Source organism: Clarias gariepinus, chromosome 18, assembly GCF_024256425.1.
Source record: "Clarias gariepinus isolate MV-2021 ecotype Netherlands chromosome 18, CGAR_prim_01v2, whole genome shotgun sequence".
In the NCBI taxonomy this organism is placed as follows: domain Eukaryota; kingdom Metazoa; phylum Chordata; class Actinopteri; order Siluriformes; family Clariidae; genus Clarias; species Clarias gariepinus.
In genome coordinates, this window is record NC_071117.1 from 12,910,739 (window position 1) to 12,931,935 (window position 21,197).

Below are 21,197 nucleotides of genomic sequence, written 5' to 3' on the forward strand. Positions count from 1 at the left end.
CACGAAAGTGGTGACCACATTGTTGAAACGCGGAGGGCGATGTGCAAACTGAATCCTGTAGCCTTTTTCTACAGTCTTTAACACCCAGGGAGATATGCCTGGCAGTAGGTTCCACGCTGCCAGTTTCTCCAAAAGGGGCAAAAGTCTTAGCACTTCGGCTGCACGGGGGGGTGTTAGTGGTTCGGCATCCTGGATTACATCTGGATATGACCGAAGGACTAATGTGCTGTTGGAGACCAGTGTTGTCCGAAACACCAAAAGCAGCGGAAACTGAACAGGGGCGGCGAGCCGTACGGCAGTCTTTACGAGGGGGTGCCCGGCTGCTGACGCTTTCCTTCTGCGCTCCCATCTGGCAAGAATCAGATCTGATTGAGACTGGGTGGCCGACAGTCTCGACGGAATTAACAGCGTCGCCGAACAGGCCGGAAGGTGAGACAGGGGCATCAAGGAGGAATGTTCGATCCTTATCCTTGATGCCTGTGAAATTTAACCACAGGTACTTCTCTGCGAACACCAAGAAAGCCATAGAACGACCGATAACACGGGCGGTCTGCTTGGTTGCAGAATGGACAAGTCAGTGGCCCGGCGTAATTCTGTAAATGCTATCTCATTTACGGTGCCGCCCGTGCTCAAATCCTTTAGCAGATCAGCCTGGTACGCCTGCAAGACTGCCATGATGTGCAAAGAAGCACCAGGCCTGACCTGCTGCTTGGAAAGACTTTCCACCCAGGGTAGAAGAAGTTCTACACGGCTTGGAGGGAAGTGTTGTCTTCTTTAGTGAGGATGATGTCCCAGGAGAGAGATAGCCCGCGAGCATCTCTTCTATCTGGGGCATCACCATATAACTTCGTGCTTTCCCATCAACGATATTCGCGATGGTACAAAAATACGGGATAAATAAGGCTTGCTCCAAGAACGAGTTAATTCTTTGCGGAGGTCGTCAAAAAAGGCGAGAGAGCGGCATTGTGCCTCCATCTCCTGGCCACCCGATAGAAATCTGTCGTCTAATTTTGAATGTTTGGGGAAGGCTTGCTCATGTGGCTAATCAATGTGCAGCCACTTGACTGCACGTGTTATAACTTCAAGCAGCTCCTCATACTCTCTACCTCCCTTGAGGAGCGTTCTGAGGTAGCTACTTTCATTTCCAAAGAAGCAAAAGAGCGAGTCTCTTCTACACACTCACGAGAAGCACCGTGGAGTGCGTTTGTGAAGTGGAAGAAGAAAATTCCCGATCGGAAGAGAGGTCGAGAGAAAGGAGGGGAGACTCCGTCGCACGCGAATCACTTTCATGGGAAGAAGATCAGTGTTCACCGTCTCCTTGAAACCCTTGGTCCTCGCCCACCGAAAGGAAATTTTTGCACGGAGGGACACCTCACTTTAAACTCTGCCATTATATTGGTGAGTTAAACACTTTTCTTTGCTTTTTAATTTGCTTTTGATTTGTTTGTAACACACGCGCACAATGCGGTCTGAAGACAAAAGATCTGAGGAATGTTTCCGGTTTACTCCTATTTATAACCTGCAGGTGCGTCTCATCAGATGACGTCACCTGACCGAGGTTATATAAGCCTAAATTTGTCGTGTTGAATTCACAACCGGCAACACGAAAAAAGATGTTCCCATAGCGTTTTCAAGCAGCATCGAGTGTAGCCTTTGAAAGGGAACTCTGGATTTCTGGTAGTTCCCAGAATATCAAAGTCCACAAAAGGGATTAGAGAGTTTTCATATTTAGCTCCTTAGCTTTGGAATAATGTTCACGGTCTCCCAGTTTAAAAGCAGACTCAAGACACATCTCTTTAACCTGGCATACACATAATTAATCCCATAACCTCATACTTCAGTTCATTTAAACACATTCCCATCTAGTGCTGCTACAGTAATATAATGAACAACAGCTAAGCTAATTCTTTTCCACCTGTCTTTCTCTTTCTACCCATCCCAAGGCACCTTGAGATTGTGTCAGCTCCAGAAGACAGAGGCCAAAAAATATATATTAATAGGATCAGGACCCTGTTTGGATTACAGATGCATGACGGCTAAACACAGAGTATGAATGCTAGACTAGCCTACTCAGTCCAACTGAGAATGTAAGTTGCATTATGAAGTAAAAAATATGGCAACAAACACCCTGTACAACTGCACAGCTGAAGACCTGCATAATGAAAGAATGGGGAAAAGTCTCACTAGCTAAACTTGATCAAATGCTTAAAAGAATTTAATAGGATCAGTTTACAATGTTACACACTGGTAAACAATCAACTGTCCCAACTTTTTTGTTTTTGTTTTGTACAAGGTGAAGACCCCTTACAGATGACTGCTTTTTGGTTTTACTGACAATTTTCACCTGTGTCTTAGTTTGTTTGAAATTGTGAGTGTAAAATATTTATTTAATTGCTTATATTATGTAAAACACATCATACGAAGTAATTAATATGATTGGTTTTGGATTGGATGAAATTTAATTGGTGTTGGGCGGTGTTTGCTGGTACATTTCTCCACCCATCTCACCACCTGTTTTTAAATCAATTTTCCACACTGCTACCTTGCCACTTGTTACATTAGCACAGAACTGATCAGAAGATTGATAAAGCTTTTCAGGTAAGGTTGAATTTTTCTCCCCAGCCATACTCTCAAATAGATTGACTGTAGATAATATTTGAGTGGTGTGTATTTTTGTCTTAATAAGTTGATTGTAGATTTGTAATTGATGTGTATACTGTATGTGTATATATGTTTTTCTTTTTTTTTTTTATTAATTTTGGGTAACTGTAAAGCCCCTTTCACACATGGGATATGTAACACCTTTAATGCATAAAACATTTTCTGTCAGTCATTCAGACATAAATAATTTTTATATTAAATGTTTCTTGCAGCTTTGTTCAGACATAACCATGAGCATGAGAAAGAGCAATGGTACTTACAGGGTATTTACTGTACAATTACAATTCTGTAATATTTAAGGCAGCACGGTGGTGTAGTGGTTAGCACTGTTGCCTCCCACCATTATCTCATGAGGAGATGCACTTGGTTTTATTTGTAAAAAATCTTGAATAACATTCAAAATTTTCATTCCACTTAAAAATTTTATCCCATTTTGTGTTGGTCCATCAAGAAAAATCCCCATAAAATACATTTATGTTTGTAATTGTAACATGAACAAAATGTGGAAAAGTTTGAGGGGTGTGAATACTTCCCAAGACACTTCAAACATTTCTGTATGAAGAAATTAACAATTTGACTTAAAATAATAACATTTTCAATGTAATCATGCATGCAACAAATTGTCATTATACTTTTAGCCTGCTAGCACTAGTGCTAACATTTTAACAACTAACTAACTAACTAACTAGCTAAATAAATAAATAAATAAAACAGCAAGCACAATAAGCCAGCTGACTAAAAATAGCTAAGGGCTTGCAAGGTGGTGTCAAAAAAAGCTGTTTGAAAGGAGAGCTTAGGGTTTAAATGAGGTTTCAAACTGAGGTTTCAAATCCACGTACAAAAGCAAACGTGACAAAAAAGCTGTTGGAGGTTAGACGTTCTGTATCTAAACATGTTCTTTTGTTGTTTCCAAATAAAAAGCAATGCTGATTATTTAATATCTTAAAATAACCAAGCAGCATAACAGTTATGGTATCACCTTAGACCAGTGGTTCTCAAACATTTTCTGTCATTTCCCACTTAAGGGGGTGGGCGAATTTTCAAGCCCCACTTGTCACTAAAATGATAACGAAATTAGTTTACTATTTATTGAAATATCAATTTCAATACCAATAAGATCAAATAACACCAAGTTCAAAACAGATGAAATACATGTGCAATTGTTATAACAGGCTTACTGCCTGCTCACTTATCTAGAGCTTTCTTTCAAAGAAGTCGAGTGGCTTATTAACGTGACTGGGGTGTGTTGTCTCTAAGTGTCTTCCTACTTTTTTGGGTCTCGTGCTGTCTGCTGCCAGCGGTTTAAGACACAAAACACACATGGGTCTCTCCTCTGCCCCACCATCCCCACCATGAATCCAAGCGCAACATAGGCTTCATCATGTTTTCCTTTCGGCTGGCTGTTTGGTTGATTAGGCTGATAGTGCTGAATCATCTGCTTTTTTGTGGTCCATGTAACAAATGTATCCATTGACGTTATTATGCTCACTACATACAATACGCTACTGACCCGGTTTAAAAGTTATTTAAAGTAATTCAACAGCTGCGCAAATAAACCCGCAAATAAGATACCCACATATATTTCCTCTCTACATTGTCTTTAAGCTCCATCCGCCTTAAATTATACATGTTTAAAAGCATAAACACCATTATTCTCTACGGCGCAACGAATGATTTAGGGATCATCGCAAAATGTAGCACACCAACAAAAAGCATAGAACGATATGGATCTTCCCTTCTGTTCAGCGCCTAAGAGATCAAAAAGCAACTTTGTTGCCACACTGGAAACTAGAAATGCAAGACTAGTACTGCCTGATAAAATATTAATTTTTTAACAAAAATACAGAAACATCAGCATACACATTGGAATAAATAAAATTACATATATAATAACAAATGTTTCCTTATATATTGTTCCTCTGCAATTAACACGACGTTAAACCGTTATTGTTGCACTATGGTTCCACTTTTTCTTTGATGTTATTTTAATTTACTTGTATTAATGATCCATTTCTTTGCATGTGATTGTTTAGTTTCGAGTGTCCCATCTTTATTGTCAATAAAGAAAAGCATAAATTAGAATAGGTACTTTCTAATTTTCCACTAATTTCCTCCCGTTTATTGCGCCCTACCTGTCATGTCTGTATTTCCTACTAGTTGGGCGCGCCCCACACTTTGAGAACCACGGCCTTCGACATAGATTTCAAATTCATAAATTTTTTATAATTACTATTTTCCCTTTAGTTTAAGCCTGTAATAATAGATTTTGCAGTGGACCATGTAGCAACAAGCATTGCTGAAATGCAACTACACTAATTACTGCTGAGCACCATCCACACACCAACAGGTGAACGAACCAGCAAAAGGCCCTAAGGCTCTTTGTACAATTATATGCAATGTTCATGCAAATGGGAAGAGAAGGTTAGCATGTCTTGGTTGATCACACAGAAAAGCAAAAATTGCTGAACAAGTAATTAGTGTTGACAACTTATAGCTCATTCCTACCTTACTACAATAAGAAATCTGGGCCACGGTAAAGAGATCACTTAAAGTGAGTGAGTCACAAATTATGACGCAGAATACAGGAAATACACTAATAAGCTACAGATATTTTGCTACATATCCAAATTCGGTTAACTCAATATTAAAGTCCTGATGATGCCACAATGTCACATTTACAACTGCACATTTCATGCATTTTTTAAAATTTCTTGTCCTTGTCTTTGTTTTCTCTTGCAACAGTCATGGATTCCAGATACATGGAAATAGCTGCCCTGGGAAGACCTCTGTATCCCGGTATGCTGTATGATTGCCGCAAGGACACCTTTATTCCAGGTGCAGTTTATAAGAACATAAATAAATTTTTTTGCTGTCTGAAGATGGTTGTCATTTATACTTTTAATGCCAATAATGAGCCATGCTTTGCCAATACTTTTTGTATCAATGAAGTTAAATGTTATTTGACCTTCTTACGATTTGTTAAAAATGCAAAACTAATTGCTTCTTTGCCAAATTATTACATAAATTTTATAGTATACACACACAAATCTGCTTTAAAAATTTACGCATTGTGATCACTCGTTTTTTTTCTTCTAAAGTAGAAAGAAAGCATTGTAAAGAAGTAGTCGCTTATATCTTATGGTCACATACACCTTTTCAAATTTAAAATCATATGTATTTTTACTATGTTTATTGATTCTTGTCTTAGGAACAACTGCTAAACTATAGATTGATCCAATCTAAGGTGGTTGCGAGTTTAGCCACGGCTCACGTGGTTCCCCCTTTTGTGCATACATTGTCCTGCCATTTCGGCTGTCACGTAGGGCTCTTTTGGTTGGAGTTTTTTAAAACCTTTTATAAAGTAATTTTGCATGAGCTACTAATTATTCATGTACATAAATTCTTTGAATTAAGCAAGATTTCGGGTGATATCATACATCGCATATCATGCACACTCATTCATACCTTTATCTCATAAGAAGTATTTATAAATGCTGATTACATCGTTTAAGTTATGCAGAATAATCAAACATAAACACAGAAATAAAACACGCCAAATGTATGTATGTAAGATTTGCCCTACTGGCAAATCTTTAAAGATTGTCCAAGATAATGTTCCTTGCCATATGCCTTTTCGTTCGTTCAGTCACGAAGAGAAACCTGGGACATCCCGTGTCCTGGGGTCAATGAGAGTGTCAAAGTGTGACTTGGTGGTTCCCCTCTACAACTCGTGGTGAAGCCGTAAATCTGTCCGCTTTGTTTAGAAGATCGCCGATTCATAGCATTGTATTTGGGTTTAATTTGCAGCCTCTAATTTTAAGCAAATTAACATAGCAGGGCTTCCTGTCCCATGCCTGGTTAAGCTTCCTGCGACTTCATTTTACAGACACTCCTTTACGCTCACGGATGAGCTCCTTTATGCTCGCGGATGCGCGATAAGGCCATCAGGATGACGCCAGTCAGCTGAGAGCAGGGTTCTGGAATGTAATAGATTAGTTGCCTGCTCTGGGGGCCCTGGTGGTCCGTACAAGGCTAAAGACACTGAAACAGAACCTGTAAGAAAGGGGTGAAACAGAAGGAAATGGAATACAGAGAGAGAATATATAAAGCAATCAGCTGAACAAAAGGCATTAGTGTGTCACCCAGCAACAGGTTTGTTTAGTTGCGATTGCGGATCACGCACATAATAAAAGAATTTTGTGCAAAGTGAAGTGACGTCCAAGCCTTTACTGATAAATATCATCTTAACAAAGCTATGGCGAAAAGGTTGCTACACCTTATGACCAAAAAGATTTTTTTTTTTTTGGATTTCCTTAATTTTCTCCCTAATTTAGTCGTGTCTAATTCCTCCCCGTCACTAGGGGGCTCCCACATTAAACTATTACTACCACTTAGTCGAGAGGGCCGAATACTATTACATGTTTCCTCTGAACCATGTGACGCCAGCCGACCTCATCTTTTCGAACTGCCCGGTCACGCACACTCGGAGGACAGCGCTCCTTCTGCTTGAGTGAGCTCACAGACGCCCCTGATTGGCTGTAGAGCCGTGATTAATGGGTGAGCACTAAATCTCTCTGAGAGAGCTCAGCCAATCAGCTCTCTTTAGACTTCCGGCTGCAAGAGGTTACTGCATCACCCGGAACTCGCGATCTCCAGATGATAGGACGAGTTCTTTACCACTGCGCCACTCGGAGGCGGTGAGAAGATTTTAAGTAAAAACGGCTGCCACATACAAACCAGAGGCCACGAAAAAACAAAAATTGAGAATTACTTAGTTACTATTGAAGGGGACTTTCCTTCCAAACACTATCCTCCTCCTCACCCATCTTCATCTCTTCCATTCTTTCACATCAGCAAGGGTGTGTTAACAGCACATGTAAAAATTAAGGTTGCGCTTTCTTCTATAAATTTCTTTTTACATATTTAGTGCTGTATTTAGGCTGGGATTGTCCTTCGAAGACATACAGACTTCTTTAAAATGTTTGCAACATTCAAACTAACGTGACTCATCACTGTGCTTGAAGTCTTCTGTAAATCAATTAATGACAATTGGTTTTATTCTTTCATTCATGATAAAGTTACAGTTTAATTTGAACATCCCTTGTATATATAAATGTTAAATAAATGTTAAATTAATTCTTTAAACCATTTTAACCAGTCATGAGAAATCATAACAAATATTTGACAATATATATGAATACTCCTGATGCAGGTATTACTTCTCATCACTGTTTTGTTACAGGTGTTACATTATGGGATAAGAAAGCACTTCGTGATGACCTTGATGTGCATAAACAACCTAAAACACATCTGAAGTTTGCTGCCTCTGACACTCTCAGTGACAAGGCCAACCTTCTAGATATAAGTGCTTCCCTTAAAGCCAGTTTCTATAGTGGTTTAGTGGAGGTCGGAGGTTCGGCCAAGTACCTGCGTGATAAAAAATCTTCAGCACATCAGTGCAGAGTTACTATGCAGTACAGCCAAACAACAAAATTTGAACAACTTACTATGAAGGAGCTTGGCAATATCACCTATCCACAAGTATTTGACCAGAAAACAGCCACTCATGTAGTTACAGCTGTACTATATGGAGCTCAGGCTTTCATGGTGTTTGATTATACAAGTGATGAAAATGAAAGCAAACAAGCTATAGAAGGACACCTTCATGCAGTGGTCAAAAAGATCCCTACCATTTCCATAGAGGGTGAAGCATCCCTACAGATGACTGAAGAGGAAAAAAAACTGGCTGAGAATATCAGTGTCACATTTTATGGTGACTTTGAACTTGAAGAAAATCCCACCACATACAAGGAAGCCCTAGAAGTGTACAAGAAGTTGCCCACTCTGATGAAACAACAACAAAATAAAGGCGTTCCACTTAATGTGTGGCTGTATCCTCTCACACTTTTGAATGATAAGGCTGCAAAGTTGGTGAGGGAAATCAGCATGAGCCTGGTGTGTAAAGCAGAACATTTGCTGGAGGAGCTTGGTGAAGTGGAGAGAAGATGTAATGATTTGATTAAAAATCAAATGACACATAATTTTCCTGACTTAAAAGACAGGTTGTCAAAGTTTCAGGCTTTACAAAAGAATTATACGAGATCATTCCAGAAGGCACTTTCTAGAGTTTTACCAGCTATTCGAGGTGGGATACAAGAGGACAAAGCACTTGTGGACATCCTGAACGTTAATTACAAATCACCTTTCACAGCTAGCAACATGAACAAATGGTTAGACGATGTCACAACTGAATTAAATATACTGAGTTCCTATACCAGTGGGCTGAAGGACCTGACAGTTGTGAAATCACCAGCATCGCTCAGTTCCATCTTCTTGGATCCTGATGTTGATGTGGTGGTATGTTTGTCTTTTACATCTTTAAAGTATGAAGACTCCTATCTAACAGCTCTACAAGACTTTGAGAACATTGAAGGATTTACAGTGTTGGGACAATCAGGTGAGAGGGATTTCTTTCTCCAAGCAACACAGCCTTGGTTCACTTCTTCTGACATTTCTGAGAGCATGAGGCAGAACCTTTCTCTTTTTGCAAGTTTTTCAAAAGCCAATAAAAATGATAAGAGAATGAAGTTTATCATTGTCTCCATAACTGATGCCTGCAATCCAGGAACCTCCATCCGACTTTATCAGAAAGGCCGTCTGATAGATTCTAGGTTCCAGCCTGTATCCAAACCCCCTCTACCCATGGTGGAGACCAGTGATGAGAAAGTTATTTTAAAGCTTTCAAAATCTCCAACTGGAAAGACGTTACAGTTCAGAGTTGAGTACAGGATGACAGAATCAACTGATTCAGCAGCTGATGCCGATGAATGGTTAGTCAAAGACACTTTTGATGCCCAGACCAGCTTTACATTGACTGGACTCAAGCCAGCAAAGCAATACTTGGTCCGCTACAAAGCTGTTAGTGATGTGGGAGTGAGTGAAGCCAGCGAAACCGTTTCCTTCACTTTTCATGGGGAGCCTGATGTGGGAATTTGTGAAGCCAGTGACTCTGACACCTTGATTCCTCAGACATTCAGTGCCAAAGTGGGCCAGTCCTGGGTCAGTAAAGCTTATATAAAATAATTAATTTATTTTTACACATATCTAAGGGTGTGGACTAGTGTCTAATAACTGCACTAAATAAGTAGCCAATGGTGCATAAACAGATTCTCTAATTTTTATAATTTTTTTTTTATATAAAGTAACAGTGCATTCCACTCCTTATATCCTAATGATAAATAAATCTAGACTTTAATTTACTTGTGTCAGATGTAATTTTGTTTCCCACAGAATATCACCACATCTTCCCTCTTCAATGAAGTAAGGACAAAGATAATGACCAGCATGGGCATGTCACGGTGGTCTCTCTTTACAATCAAGTCAGAGATTTCAAATGTTGTCAACAGTCCTGTAAGTAGTAGCAGTTTACAATCAATCCCGAATCACATTAAAAGTTTCGAATGAAGCAAATCCCAGCTTAGAAATGAAAAGAAATCTCATTTCCATTATTGGTACAATATGCAGACCAGGTTGTCCAGGACATTTATAGATTCCGTTTTAATTTAGGATAAATATAAGTGCACGAATTAAGTAGATATATGACTGCTACTTGTCCTGCTAAGTGATTTAAAAAAAAAGTGTAAACAAGCCTTGTTCAAGAATAATAATTCTTGAATATTTTACAAACAATAATAATTTTATTAAATACGACCTGGTGGCCTAAAACTAACTTTTCACTTTACTTAATATGAAATGCTTTTTAAAGCATTCTTTAAAAAATGATGCAACAGCTAAAATCATTTTAGTGTTTTTTTAGTTTTTTTTAATCTATACATTAAAATTTTCTATAATTTTGCTCTCATCACCATTTGTTATACTGTATTTTATGTTTTTACACTCACCACAGAGCATTCCTTACACTGATACAATTCCTGGAGGGCTGAGAGCAGAAATGGCTTTGTACTTCCAAGGGATTGCAACAGGGCAAGAGTATGTCTTTATGGCTTTTCCCTAGATTATATGCAAAATAACCCAGACATGTTTTTGGAAAAAGGAAGAAGGGCATCGGAAAAGAATGTGATTACATAAAGATAAACCAGAATCTTGTTGTGTTCTGTTTTTAATTCAAAGATTTTCATTTAATCTCATAACTGGGCTGACGATTAATGATGACATCGCTTTTCACTTCAACCCTCGCATCAATGACTCTGTGGTACAAAATAGCCGCAGGACTGGAAGCTGGGAGAATGAAGAACGCACATCAGGGTGTCCCATTTCCAGGGGATCAGCCTTTGATATCTTTATTGTGACCAATTCAGAAGGCTATGTGGTATGAAGAATAAATAAGAAGCAGACACATAATTGCGAAACAAATAAGTTAATTGGAATAACATATCTGTTGTTACCAGGTATATGTAAATGGTCAGTGGAATTGCCTGTTCAAACACCGCATGCCAATGGAGAAAGTGGCTAAACTGTACATTTGCGGAGATGTCATCTTGAACATGGTTGGGATTGTTGGAGTAAGTTACGTACTGTTGATTTTTTATTTTTATTTTTGTAAAGCCACAATTTTGAGGCAAGAAAGCCTAAGGTTGTAAATTAGAAATTAATGCACAAGTATTTATATGTTGGTCTCTGTCTTTTAAGTATTGCTATCTTCGGTCAATATTCAGAGTTGAGTAACAGCAATTAATTGAAAGTTTTTTATTAATATTAATAGTTGATCTTATCTTCTTCTAAGTCCAGCAGTTCCTGCATACCACTTATCTCTTTGGTCACCTTTGGTTCTAAAATCCCCTGCAATGTTTAGCATGAACTAAACATGCCATGTTTTTAAACAAGTTAGAAATTCTTCGTATGTCTGCTCTCTCTAGAACTGGAGTGAATCTACCTTCGGTAAGGAACTACTCCTTGGCATGTCACGGACAAAGCTCTCTGACATCCAGTTTGATATACCACAGCCAGTCTGCACCCCAGTAAGTAACATTTTTGTAGCATCTTCAAAACAACTAAACCTGGCAAAAAATAATTATTATTATCATTATACGATAATATGATCAAATGATTAGACCTTTTCAATAAACTATGAGTGATGCTTTACCACATCAGAGGAAACAATATATGGGACCAATCCCTGGAGGCTTGAGACCTGGTATGGCTTTGTTCCTTCAAGGAGTTGTTCCTTCAGATTGTGAACGGTATGTTAAATGTTTTTTTTTTCTTTTTTTCTTTCTTTTTTTTTTACTGTACTGCAGTTTAAATGAAACCTGAAATGAAACATGAAATGTCTTGCGTGAATCTGGTAAATGTTAGAACAATTTTTTTGCAGCTTTGCAATAAATTTTCAGACTGGGCCAGAGTACCTTCATGACATCGCTTTCCACTTCAACCCCCGTATGTACGCTGTGATCTGTAACACCTGCAGGAATGGGACATGGGATGAGAACCACATTGAGGAACAAGGAGGCCCCTTTGTCAAGGGAGGAGCCTTTGATATCATCATGGTTATTAAACCAGAATGCTATGAGGTGTGATATTATGAAGAAATAAAATGAGAGTGCTGAACTTTAAGCAAATTGATTTAACTACTTTACATTTTATTTTTTCAGGTAATAGTGAATGGCCTGGAATACTGCAAGTTTAATCACCGTATACCAGTTGAAAAAGTGACCACACTTGACATTAGGGGAGATGTCTTCATAAAAATCCTTCGCTTTATTGAAGTAGGTCATTTTTAATATTTATCATGGTTACCATGAGGTACTTTAACAAAACTGCAGTAGTGTCATGGACTTTATCATTGTCCTACTATTGTACTTCATGGTAACTATAGGTTCATTAAGGATGTGTTTTTTTGTTTTTTGTTTGTTTGTTTTTTTGTCATATGGTGGTTACAATTGTAGGTTATATTAGGTTCACTATAAGTTTAAAAAAAAAATTCTTAATGTAAATGGTTAAGTTACTCTTCTTCTAAAAGATGAGCACTAAGAAAAGTTTGACACACATCTTAAAAGCTAAACGGTAAAGGGAACATTAAAATGGGAACAAAAAACTGAATAATTTACCAAGATAAGATACAGTCACAATTAAATTACTACAATTTCAATTACCTACAGTTAAAAGCATTCTACAAAAAAACACTACTCGGACTCGACACTCAGACTCTGAGGTCATTGTGCATTTGTCAAGATGGTGTGTGTCTGCATGGTTGCATGACGTTATCTGAAATTGCCAATCTGAATCTGAAACCACCTTTCCCCTGTCCCTGAACTCAAGTAACGGGCCAAGCACAGAAAAGAGTACACACGTTATAGAGAGAGTCTAAGCAAATGAGAATACAGTCACAAATTTAACCAGCATATCTGCCCATTCTGGACAGCGCAGGGTATTTTTTTTGCGGCTCTGTCCCTTGTTACAATACTGGTAAAACATATGAGGAATATTTATTCATTGATAAACAACACCAAAAAAAGAAATAAACATAGCTAAAATCCATGAAGTTAAATAATCATGAGTAAGAGTATAATACAATGAAAGACTTTAACATCAGCCACCTTTCAAAGAACCTGATAAGAAAAAGAACAATGAGAAAAAAGTTTAGTGTCATCATTTTGCCCATACTTTATCCACTATGTTTGTGATACCTAAATCCCATGTCATCCATTATCCTTTACTTAAGGTTCTAATATTCAAATTCAAATCAAATTTAAATTCAAATTTTATTTGTCACATACACAGTCATACACAGTACGAAATGTAGTGAAATGCTTACACGACCGCCAGTGACCTTAAAAAGAGAATTAAAACTTATAATAAGTAATAAATATCAATAGAAGAAATATGATAGAAAATTTAAATAAAAAAATTAAAATAAAATTTAACTAGAAAAAATAGAACCTGAAAATAGAAATATACTGTACACATAGAACTATAATGGTGTGCAAATATGCATAGAAAAAGTGACTTTGTGCAATGGTTATTAAAGTGTCTTTGTGCAATGGTCCAGAATGTAAACGTAAACATGTAGTGTAGATGTGATGTGCGTGGAGTTGTCCATAGTGTCCATGGATGTATAAAGATTGATTGATTGATTGTGAGAATTGTGAAAATATTGTGTTAGTTTTGCATAGTGGTGTGGTTGAGAGACCTTATCGCCTGCGGGAAGAAGCTCCTCCTCAGTCTCTCTGTGTTGGCCCTCAGGGAGCGGAATCGCTTCCCAGACCGCAACAGAGTGAACAGTCCATTGTTGGGGTAGCTGAGGTCCTTCAAGACATTTCTGGCCTTGGTCCAGCACCGCTTGGTGTAGATTGAGTGCAGATCAGGGAGCTCGGTGCGGATGATGCGCTCAGCTGATCGCACCACCCTCTGTAGAGCTCGTCTGTCCTGCATGGTGCTGTTCCCGAACCAGGTCGTGATGTTTCCCGTCAGGATGCTCTCTATGGTGCAGGAGTAGAAATTCCTGAGCACCTTGGAGGGCAGTCTAAAGTCTCTCAAGCGTCTGAGGTGGTACAGACGCTGCCGGGCCTTTTTTACCATGGTGTTGATGTGACAGGACCATGTCAGGTCCTGCGTGATGTGAACACCGAGGTATCTGAAGCTGTCCACTCTCTCCACTGGGCTCCTGTTGATGATGGGGGTCTGGTAGTTCCTCACCTGCTTTGTACTGAAGTCCACTATCAGCTCCTTTGTCTTGCTGACGTTCAGGAGGAGATTGTTTCTCTGGCACCAGTTCTCCAGATTTCCAACCTCCTCCAGGTAGGCCGTCTCATCGTTGTTGGTGATCAGGCCCACCACGACAGTGTCGTCAGCAAACTTGATGACGGTGGTGGAGTTGGTAGTGGCCACGCAGTCAGAGGTGTACAGAGAGTACAGCAGGGGGCTCAGAACACATCCCTGGGGGGCTCCAGTACTGAGAGTGATGGAGGCTGAGACATGTCTGCCCATCCTTACTGCCTGTGGTCTGCCAGTCAGAAAATTGGAGATCCACTGACACATGGATGAGCTGAGTCCCAGGTGCTCCAGCTTGGTGGTGAGTGTGGAGGGAATTATGGTATTAAATGCAGAGCTGTAGTCGATGAAGAGCATTTTCACATAATTCCCTCTCCGAGTGTCCAGGTGAGTGAGAGATGTATGGAGGAGATGTGAGATTGCATCGTCCGTGGAACGGTTTGGACGGTATGCAAACTGAAGTGGGTCCAGTGTGTCTGGTAGTGAAGAAATGATGAAGTCTCTGACCAGGCGTTCAAAGCACTTCATCACTACTGAAGTGAGGGCTACAAGGCGATAGTCGTTGAGAGAGGCAGGATGTGGTTTCTTTAAGACAGGAACTATAATGGACTCTTTGAAGCATGTGGGGATCACCAACTGAGATAAAGAGATGTTGAATATCTCAGTGAACAGAGGTGCTAGCTGGTCTGCGCAGGCTCTGAGGATACGGCCTGAGATGCCGTCTGGTCCTGCTGCTTTCCTGGTGTTCACTCTCTTGAAGGCTCTCCTCACGTCATGCTCGGTGATGATGAACGCGCTTTCGGTGCTGGCAGTGACTTCCTGTCTGCAGCCGTTAGCGCCGCTAGCATTAGCATCGCTAGCGTCTTTAGCTGCAGCCTCGAAGCGAGCATAGAAAGTGTTGAGCTCATCTGCCAGAGTCACGTCTGCGTTCGTCATACCGGATGTTGTTGCTTTATAATCAGTAATTGTCCTTAATCCCTGCCACAGGCTCCTAGAGTCACTCTGTTGGAGCTGTGACTCTAGTTTCCTCCCGTAGCGCTGCTTCGCCTCTTTCACCGCCTTCTGGACGCTGTATGGTTCCATGTCCCCCAACGCGAGTCCCGTGTTGTAGGCAGCGGCGCGAGATCTCAGAGCCTCGCGGATGGTTTTATCCACCCACGGCTTCTGGTTGGGAAACGTTCTAATAGTCTTTTTTTCCACGGTATCATCCGGTAGTTTCCCGATGAATCCCACAACCGCTTCCGTAAACACGCTGAAGTCATCGGAGCTGTTTCTGAACATGTCCCAGTCTGCGTCATTGAGTGCGTCCTGTAACGCGGCCACCGATTGGTCCGTCCAGCGCGCGACCTCCCTCTGAACCGGAACTTCCTGTTTCAGCCTCTGTTTGTATTTTGGCATGAGGAAGATGGCGGCGTGGTCGGATTTACCAAACGGTGGACGAGATAGTGCCTTGTAGCCGTCCTTGACTGTTGTATAGCAGTGGTCCAGTGTCCTTTCGCCCCTGGTGGGGCAGGTGATGTGCTGATAAAAGTTTAGCGTCCCGGTGTTGTGTTTGGTGCTGTGTGAGTGCCTCATGCAGCTCGCATAAGGCAGTGTCCGTGTTCGCTTGTGGTGGAATATAAACGGCACTGATTATGACCGATGTAAACTCCCGAGGTAGATAAAAAAGACGACACATGATGGACAGTAGTTCCAGGTTTGGTGTGCAGGAGCGGTAAGAGGAACAACGCTCGCGCTGTTGCACCAGCTGCTGTTTACCATTAAACACACGCCGCCTCCCCTTGACTTCCCCGAGTCCCGTGTCCTGTCTATGCGGTGAACCGAGAAGAACTCGGCCGGCTGGATGGCGTGGTCCGGCACCGCTGGGTTCAGCCATGTCTCGGTGAAGCAGAGGAGATTGCAGTCCCGTATGTCTCTCTGGAACTTTACCCTGGCCCTGAGGTCATCGAGCCTGTTTTCCAGTGACTGGACGTTGGCGAGCAGGATGCTAGGCAGAGGTGTGCAGTGTGCACGGGCTCTCAGCCTGTTCCTGACGCCGGCTCGTTTCCCTCGAGGCCGCCGCTTCGCGTCGCGTCCTTTGTTTTCCCTCACTCGGATCTCACTCGGCCAGCTCGGATCCGGAGTTAAAAACGCCGAATTGTGAGTACATTGTATACCAATAGAAACAAGAGTGTCTCTATCATAACTAATGTACTCCATGGTGGTAATTTGACTGGTTTTAAAACGCTAAAAACTAACTTAAAGAACAAAAACAAAGAAAAGGTGGTCGGAGCAGTCGTGACGGCAGCCAACCTCACCGGTGCCATCTTGGAAGTACAGCTGCTAGTTTTGACTGAGTATTCTGATTGAGCGAGAAGCATTTCATGAGTGGTAATTTAGAGCACATGGACATTAAACTATTGTACTGTACATGTATCTAACAGTCGTTAATTACACTGACTGTTAGTCGCAGCATGGATTAAAGTAGGTTGCTACTATCTGTAGTACTGAAAAAAGGAAAGTAAACCAGCCATGTAGGGACTTACAGTATACACATTATGTCATCTTAAACAATGTAAATTAGAACTGTAGAAGTAAAACAGTTTTTCAGAATCATCACAGCAGCATGCAACCTACCAAGAGAAAAAAAAGCAGAATCCATAAAGAGGAAATAAGTGGGATCCGAAGAGCGTGTAAATGCTAAATTAAATATTTTATATTTGTATCATAAAGGAAAATGTTACATGCTTTTCTTTTTTAATAGGTGGATGGTGTTAATCTGAAAGTCGGCATGCCTGCAAATATTTGAGGATTTGAATCTTCCCGAGCAGCACAGATAATTTTGAAGTGATACTGTATCTGCTTAAGCAAATGTGAATTACAACAGTTCTTTAAGATTGACATTTTAATAATATTTTTTATAATTCTCTTGATTTTTGTTGCCTATGTCTGAAAATAAATATTATATGTTCTTTGCTACAAAATAGACATTTTTAAAAAAAGAAAGTAGACATGCTGATGGCTAACGCAAACAGTAAATTTTAGTAAGTGTAGGTTTTCTTTTTCAGTGGCTGAGCTGTGATCTCTAGTCTTATTAAATAAACTTATTGTTCAGTACGAGAGGTTAAAGACAATTAAATGTAAATAGCTAATGCAACAAAAAAGGAATTCATTAGTTAGATGTAATGTCTGAAATATCCTTTTTATAGGATCAATGAAATATCTATCTATATTTTTCTATGATTTTATGGTGAGGTTATTACTGTCACCTTGCAACTTCAGGGTCCAGGTTAGATTCCCGTCTTTGCGTGCATGGAGTTTACAAATTCTTTCTTTGCTTGGTGGGTTTCCTCCGAGTACTCTGGTTTCCTCCAACAGTCCAGCACATCAAGACCTACAGATTTGGCTAATTGGCATTCCCAAAAATTGCCAGTAGTGTGTGAAAGACTATGTCATTCAATGTGTGTGTGTATATATATGTGTGCCCTCTGATGAATTACAGTAAAACCCTGTCTAGGGTGTACCCAGCCTCGTGCACCAAGTTTCCTGCGATAGGCTCCAAGCCAGCCGTGACCCTGTATACAGGATTTAGCGATATAGACGATGAGTGAGTGTATTAGTTCCACATTAAATATCGATACAAACATAATATTGTACCTGAAAAAAGACCTCATTGCTCACCTCATGATCCATATGCAGTGTTGTAAAGCATACAGTATTTGATTTGGCTACTTATAACCATTGCCCAAATGTATTATGGTATGATTTGCTTTTGTTATTTTGAATTATTAACCTATTTACTTCTTGACTAAATCGTTTTGACATTGTACTGGCTGTTATCATTAAATAAATAATAAAGCTAGGTTTTGACACATTGTATGAACTTTTTCACTTTATTTTAAATGCATAATATTATAATATAATATTGATCCCAGTGTAACTTCTTTAAATGTATTATAATGTATTGCCTAAAAATGCCTAGAATGAGATTAAATGACCTGAAAGCTGATCATAATCACATGCTTATATATTATCCAAATTAGCCAGGAGACTTGTATCCTAGATCTAAATCATAACCAGTGATAGACCCCTTTCTTTGTGCATGACCTTTGTTAATCTGGCTTTTTTTATGTGCATAAGCAAAAAGTGAATTTAGAAAAGCATGACATTGTTTATGGACCATAAACAAAGTCTCAACAAGATATGAATAAAAACATTTAATGGAGGAATTATTCTAAAAGTCATGATCTTCTGTACACACTAATATACAGTACCTCATGGCTAGAGGCTTCTCACTCTTCTCAAGCAAACTTTGCTTATGATTTTTCTCTCTATTTCTCTCTCTCAGCACAAAGAGAAACAAATAAATACATTCATTATATGCCACAAGTGCAAAGTGTTACTTTCACTCTCTGTCTGCAAGCGACACATGACCTTGTACCCACCACCAATGCTCAACTATGGTTGGATAGCTGTATTATCTGTACAGCTACTTTTTAACATAATTCCCTCTCCATAATTCCCTCTCCCAGTGTCCAGACGAGTGAGTGAAAATGTGTGAAAAGAGGTGAGAAATGTTAAAATGATGCAAACTGTAGGCAGTAGACACCCTCCAACAGGCATGGAAATTGCCAAATACCAACAAGTGATCAACACACTGGCTCTGTGCTTAGTTTAGCTTGGGGAATATTCTAGAGGTTTCCTTAGTTGTTAATTATTTAATTACCCCAATCATAATAAACTCCTTAAAATATTCATCCAGTAATATAGTTAATAAGGTTTTAGGACCTCCTTTTTAACTATATTACTGGATGAATATTGGGGGCACTGGTGGCTCAGTGGTAGATGTTTCACCAGCCATGCGGAAGGTTCGATTCCCAGCCAGTGCCCAAACCCGCCAGCCACTGGATGGTCCCAAGCCCGGATAAAATGTGAGGGTTGTATCAGGAAGGGCATCCGGCGTAAAACCTGTGCCAAGTTGTTGTGCGGACTGGGTATTCCGCTGTAGTGACCCCTTGTCGGGAGCAGCCGAAAGGTTTTAGGACAATTGCAAAAAAAATGTAAAAATTTAATTAATTACCTAATTGCCAAGTAATGTATTTGAAGTGGAGCAAAGGAGGGCAAGGCAATGGGACATCCTGAGCACCCGTTAACCCATTACACATCACCCTTCAAAGCTAACATCATTAGTAAATGTTTAGGCAACATTACAACTTAATTAAATATACAGAGTACCTGACAGTTCTGAAATCATATGGGACACTTAGTTTCCTCCTGTTAGATACTGATGTTGATAAATACTCTTACTTGGAAGATTTCTCCCTCTGCTTAAAATATTTCACTTTATCTCTAGTACATCAATCTATGAATTTTAATTTGTAAATAAAATCGCAAAAAGAAATGTAACTTTTTTAAGATATTAAGATTTTTAAAAATGCACCAAACATATACATTGATCAGCCATAACATTAAAATTCCTCTCCCTAATATTGTTTAGGTCTACAACAAAAAGAAAGTGTAACAAGAATTAATATTACAGTAGCATGTATCCTGTTGCCAAGCCCTGGTCATGGTTTAATAGTTTTTGAGTTGATGTTTTTGTTTCTCAAATGATGTTTAAATTTTACAATATTAAAGAAAAAGCTGCACTGGTATTCTACCTCCCAATTTATTTAAAGAAGAGCATAGACATAAAAAAAATTATGTGCCTTGTGTTTAATGTGCCTAGACTAAGCATCTTCACTTACATCCTTCATATTGTAAAATCTTGTTTTTGGACTAAGTACTTACAATGGATGTGTGTTTATTATTTCCTTGAAGCTCATGAAAAAGTCTAACGTGACAAGGTATACTGGCAATTGGCTCTATCCTCTATGTTGCATTACCGCCACCTTCTGGTCTTGATCTCCCTCATCTCCCTATCCTCTTTTCTAGTCCTGTGACCCTTAAGAAACCAATCAAATATGTTCTTTTTTGTCCTCTCTTTCCAATTTCTAAAATAATTTACAATATACTTAGCCTTGCAAGTTCTCCTATCTCACAACAAACTGCAAGAGCACAATTATTCTTGACTGTACAAAACAGTTTTCAGTCTTGAAAATACAAAACAATCAGCAATATGGTTATTTTATTAAGTCATAGTCTAAATAGATTCTACTATAATCTTAAAATCTTTAGAATCTTTCATGGGCTTCATTCTCCCTAAGCAATACTGTGAAAAACTATAACAGTTCTTAAAGCAGCAGCATTGAACAATACATACTGAGCTTTTTTTTTTTTTTTTTTAAAAATCATGTACAGATGCTGTTACAGTTGCTTTTTTCTTTCTTTTTTTGGGTGGATGATGTTAATCCGAAAGTCACTCCTCTTGCCAATATTTGAAGATTTGAAACTGCTCTGAAAATTTTTTGTTGTTGTTAAATTTGCCTAAGTATATCAGATTTACAGTAATTTATGTACAGTATAGGATTAGTCTTTTTATTTACCTTTTTCCACTTTTTTGTTGCTTGTCATTGTAAGAAATATTGTCAGTGCAATATATTCTTTATTACAGTTTTCTAATTATATAAAATGAATAAGGTTATATCTTTTTTAAGTTTATACTGTATATAAACACCTTTAAAGGAGAAATAAAACCATGGTTTGCACAAAACAATAAATGGAGTATAGGTTTTCTGTTTCAGTGGATTTAAGGAATTCTAATCCCATTCGGTAATCCCCACATGCATTTAAGAGTCAATCATTGTTCCTGTCCCAAAGAAACCCCATCCTGCCACGCTCAATGATTATCGCCCTGTAGCTCTGGCTTCAGTAGTGATGTAGTGCTC

At 39.3% G+C, this 21,197-nt stretch overlaps 1 protein-coding gene across 1 annotated transcript; it reads left to right on the plus strand.

Annotated features, from left to right (window-relative positions):
* Nucleotides 1-2,562: 2,562 nt before the first annotated feature.
* LOC128507038 (verrucotoxin subunit beta-like) lies at nt 2,563-17,508 on the plus strand. Its single transcript, XM_053477666.1, has 12 exons — nt 2,563-2,598; nt 5,404-5,496; nt 7,904-9,720; nt 9,952-10,071; nt 10,568-10,650; nt 10,792-10,990; nt 11,070-11,183; nt 11,538-11,639; nt 11,773-11,861; nt 11,993-12,191; nt 12,273-12,386; nt 17,135-17,508. Exons 2-12 carry the CDS (start codon nt 5,406-5,408, stop codon nt 17,177-17,179), a joined length of 2,973 nt encoding a protein of 990 aa, XP_053333641.1. The 5' UTR covers nt 2,563-2,598; nt 5,404-5,405; the 3' UTR covers nt 17,180-17,508.
* Nucleotides 17,509-21,197: the final 3,689 nt, after the last annotated feature.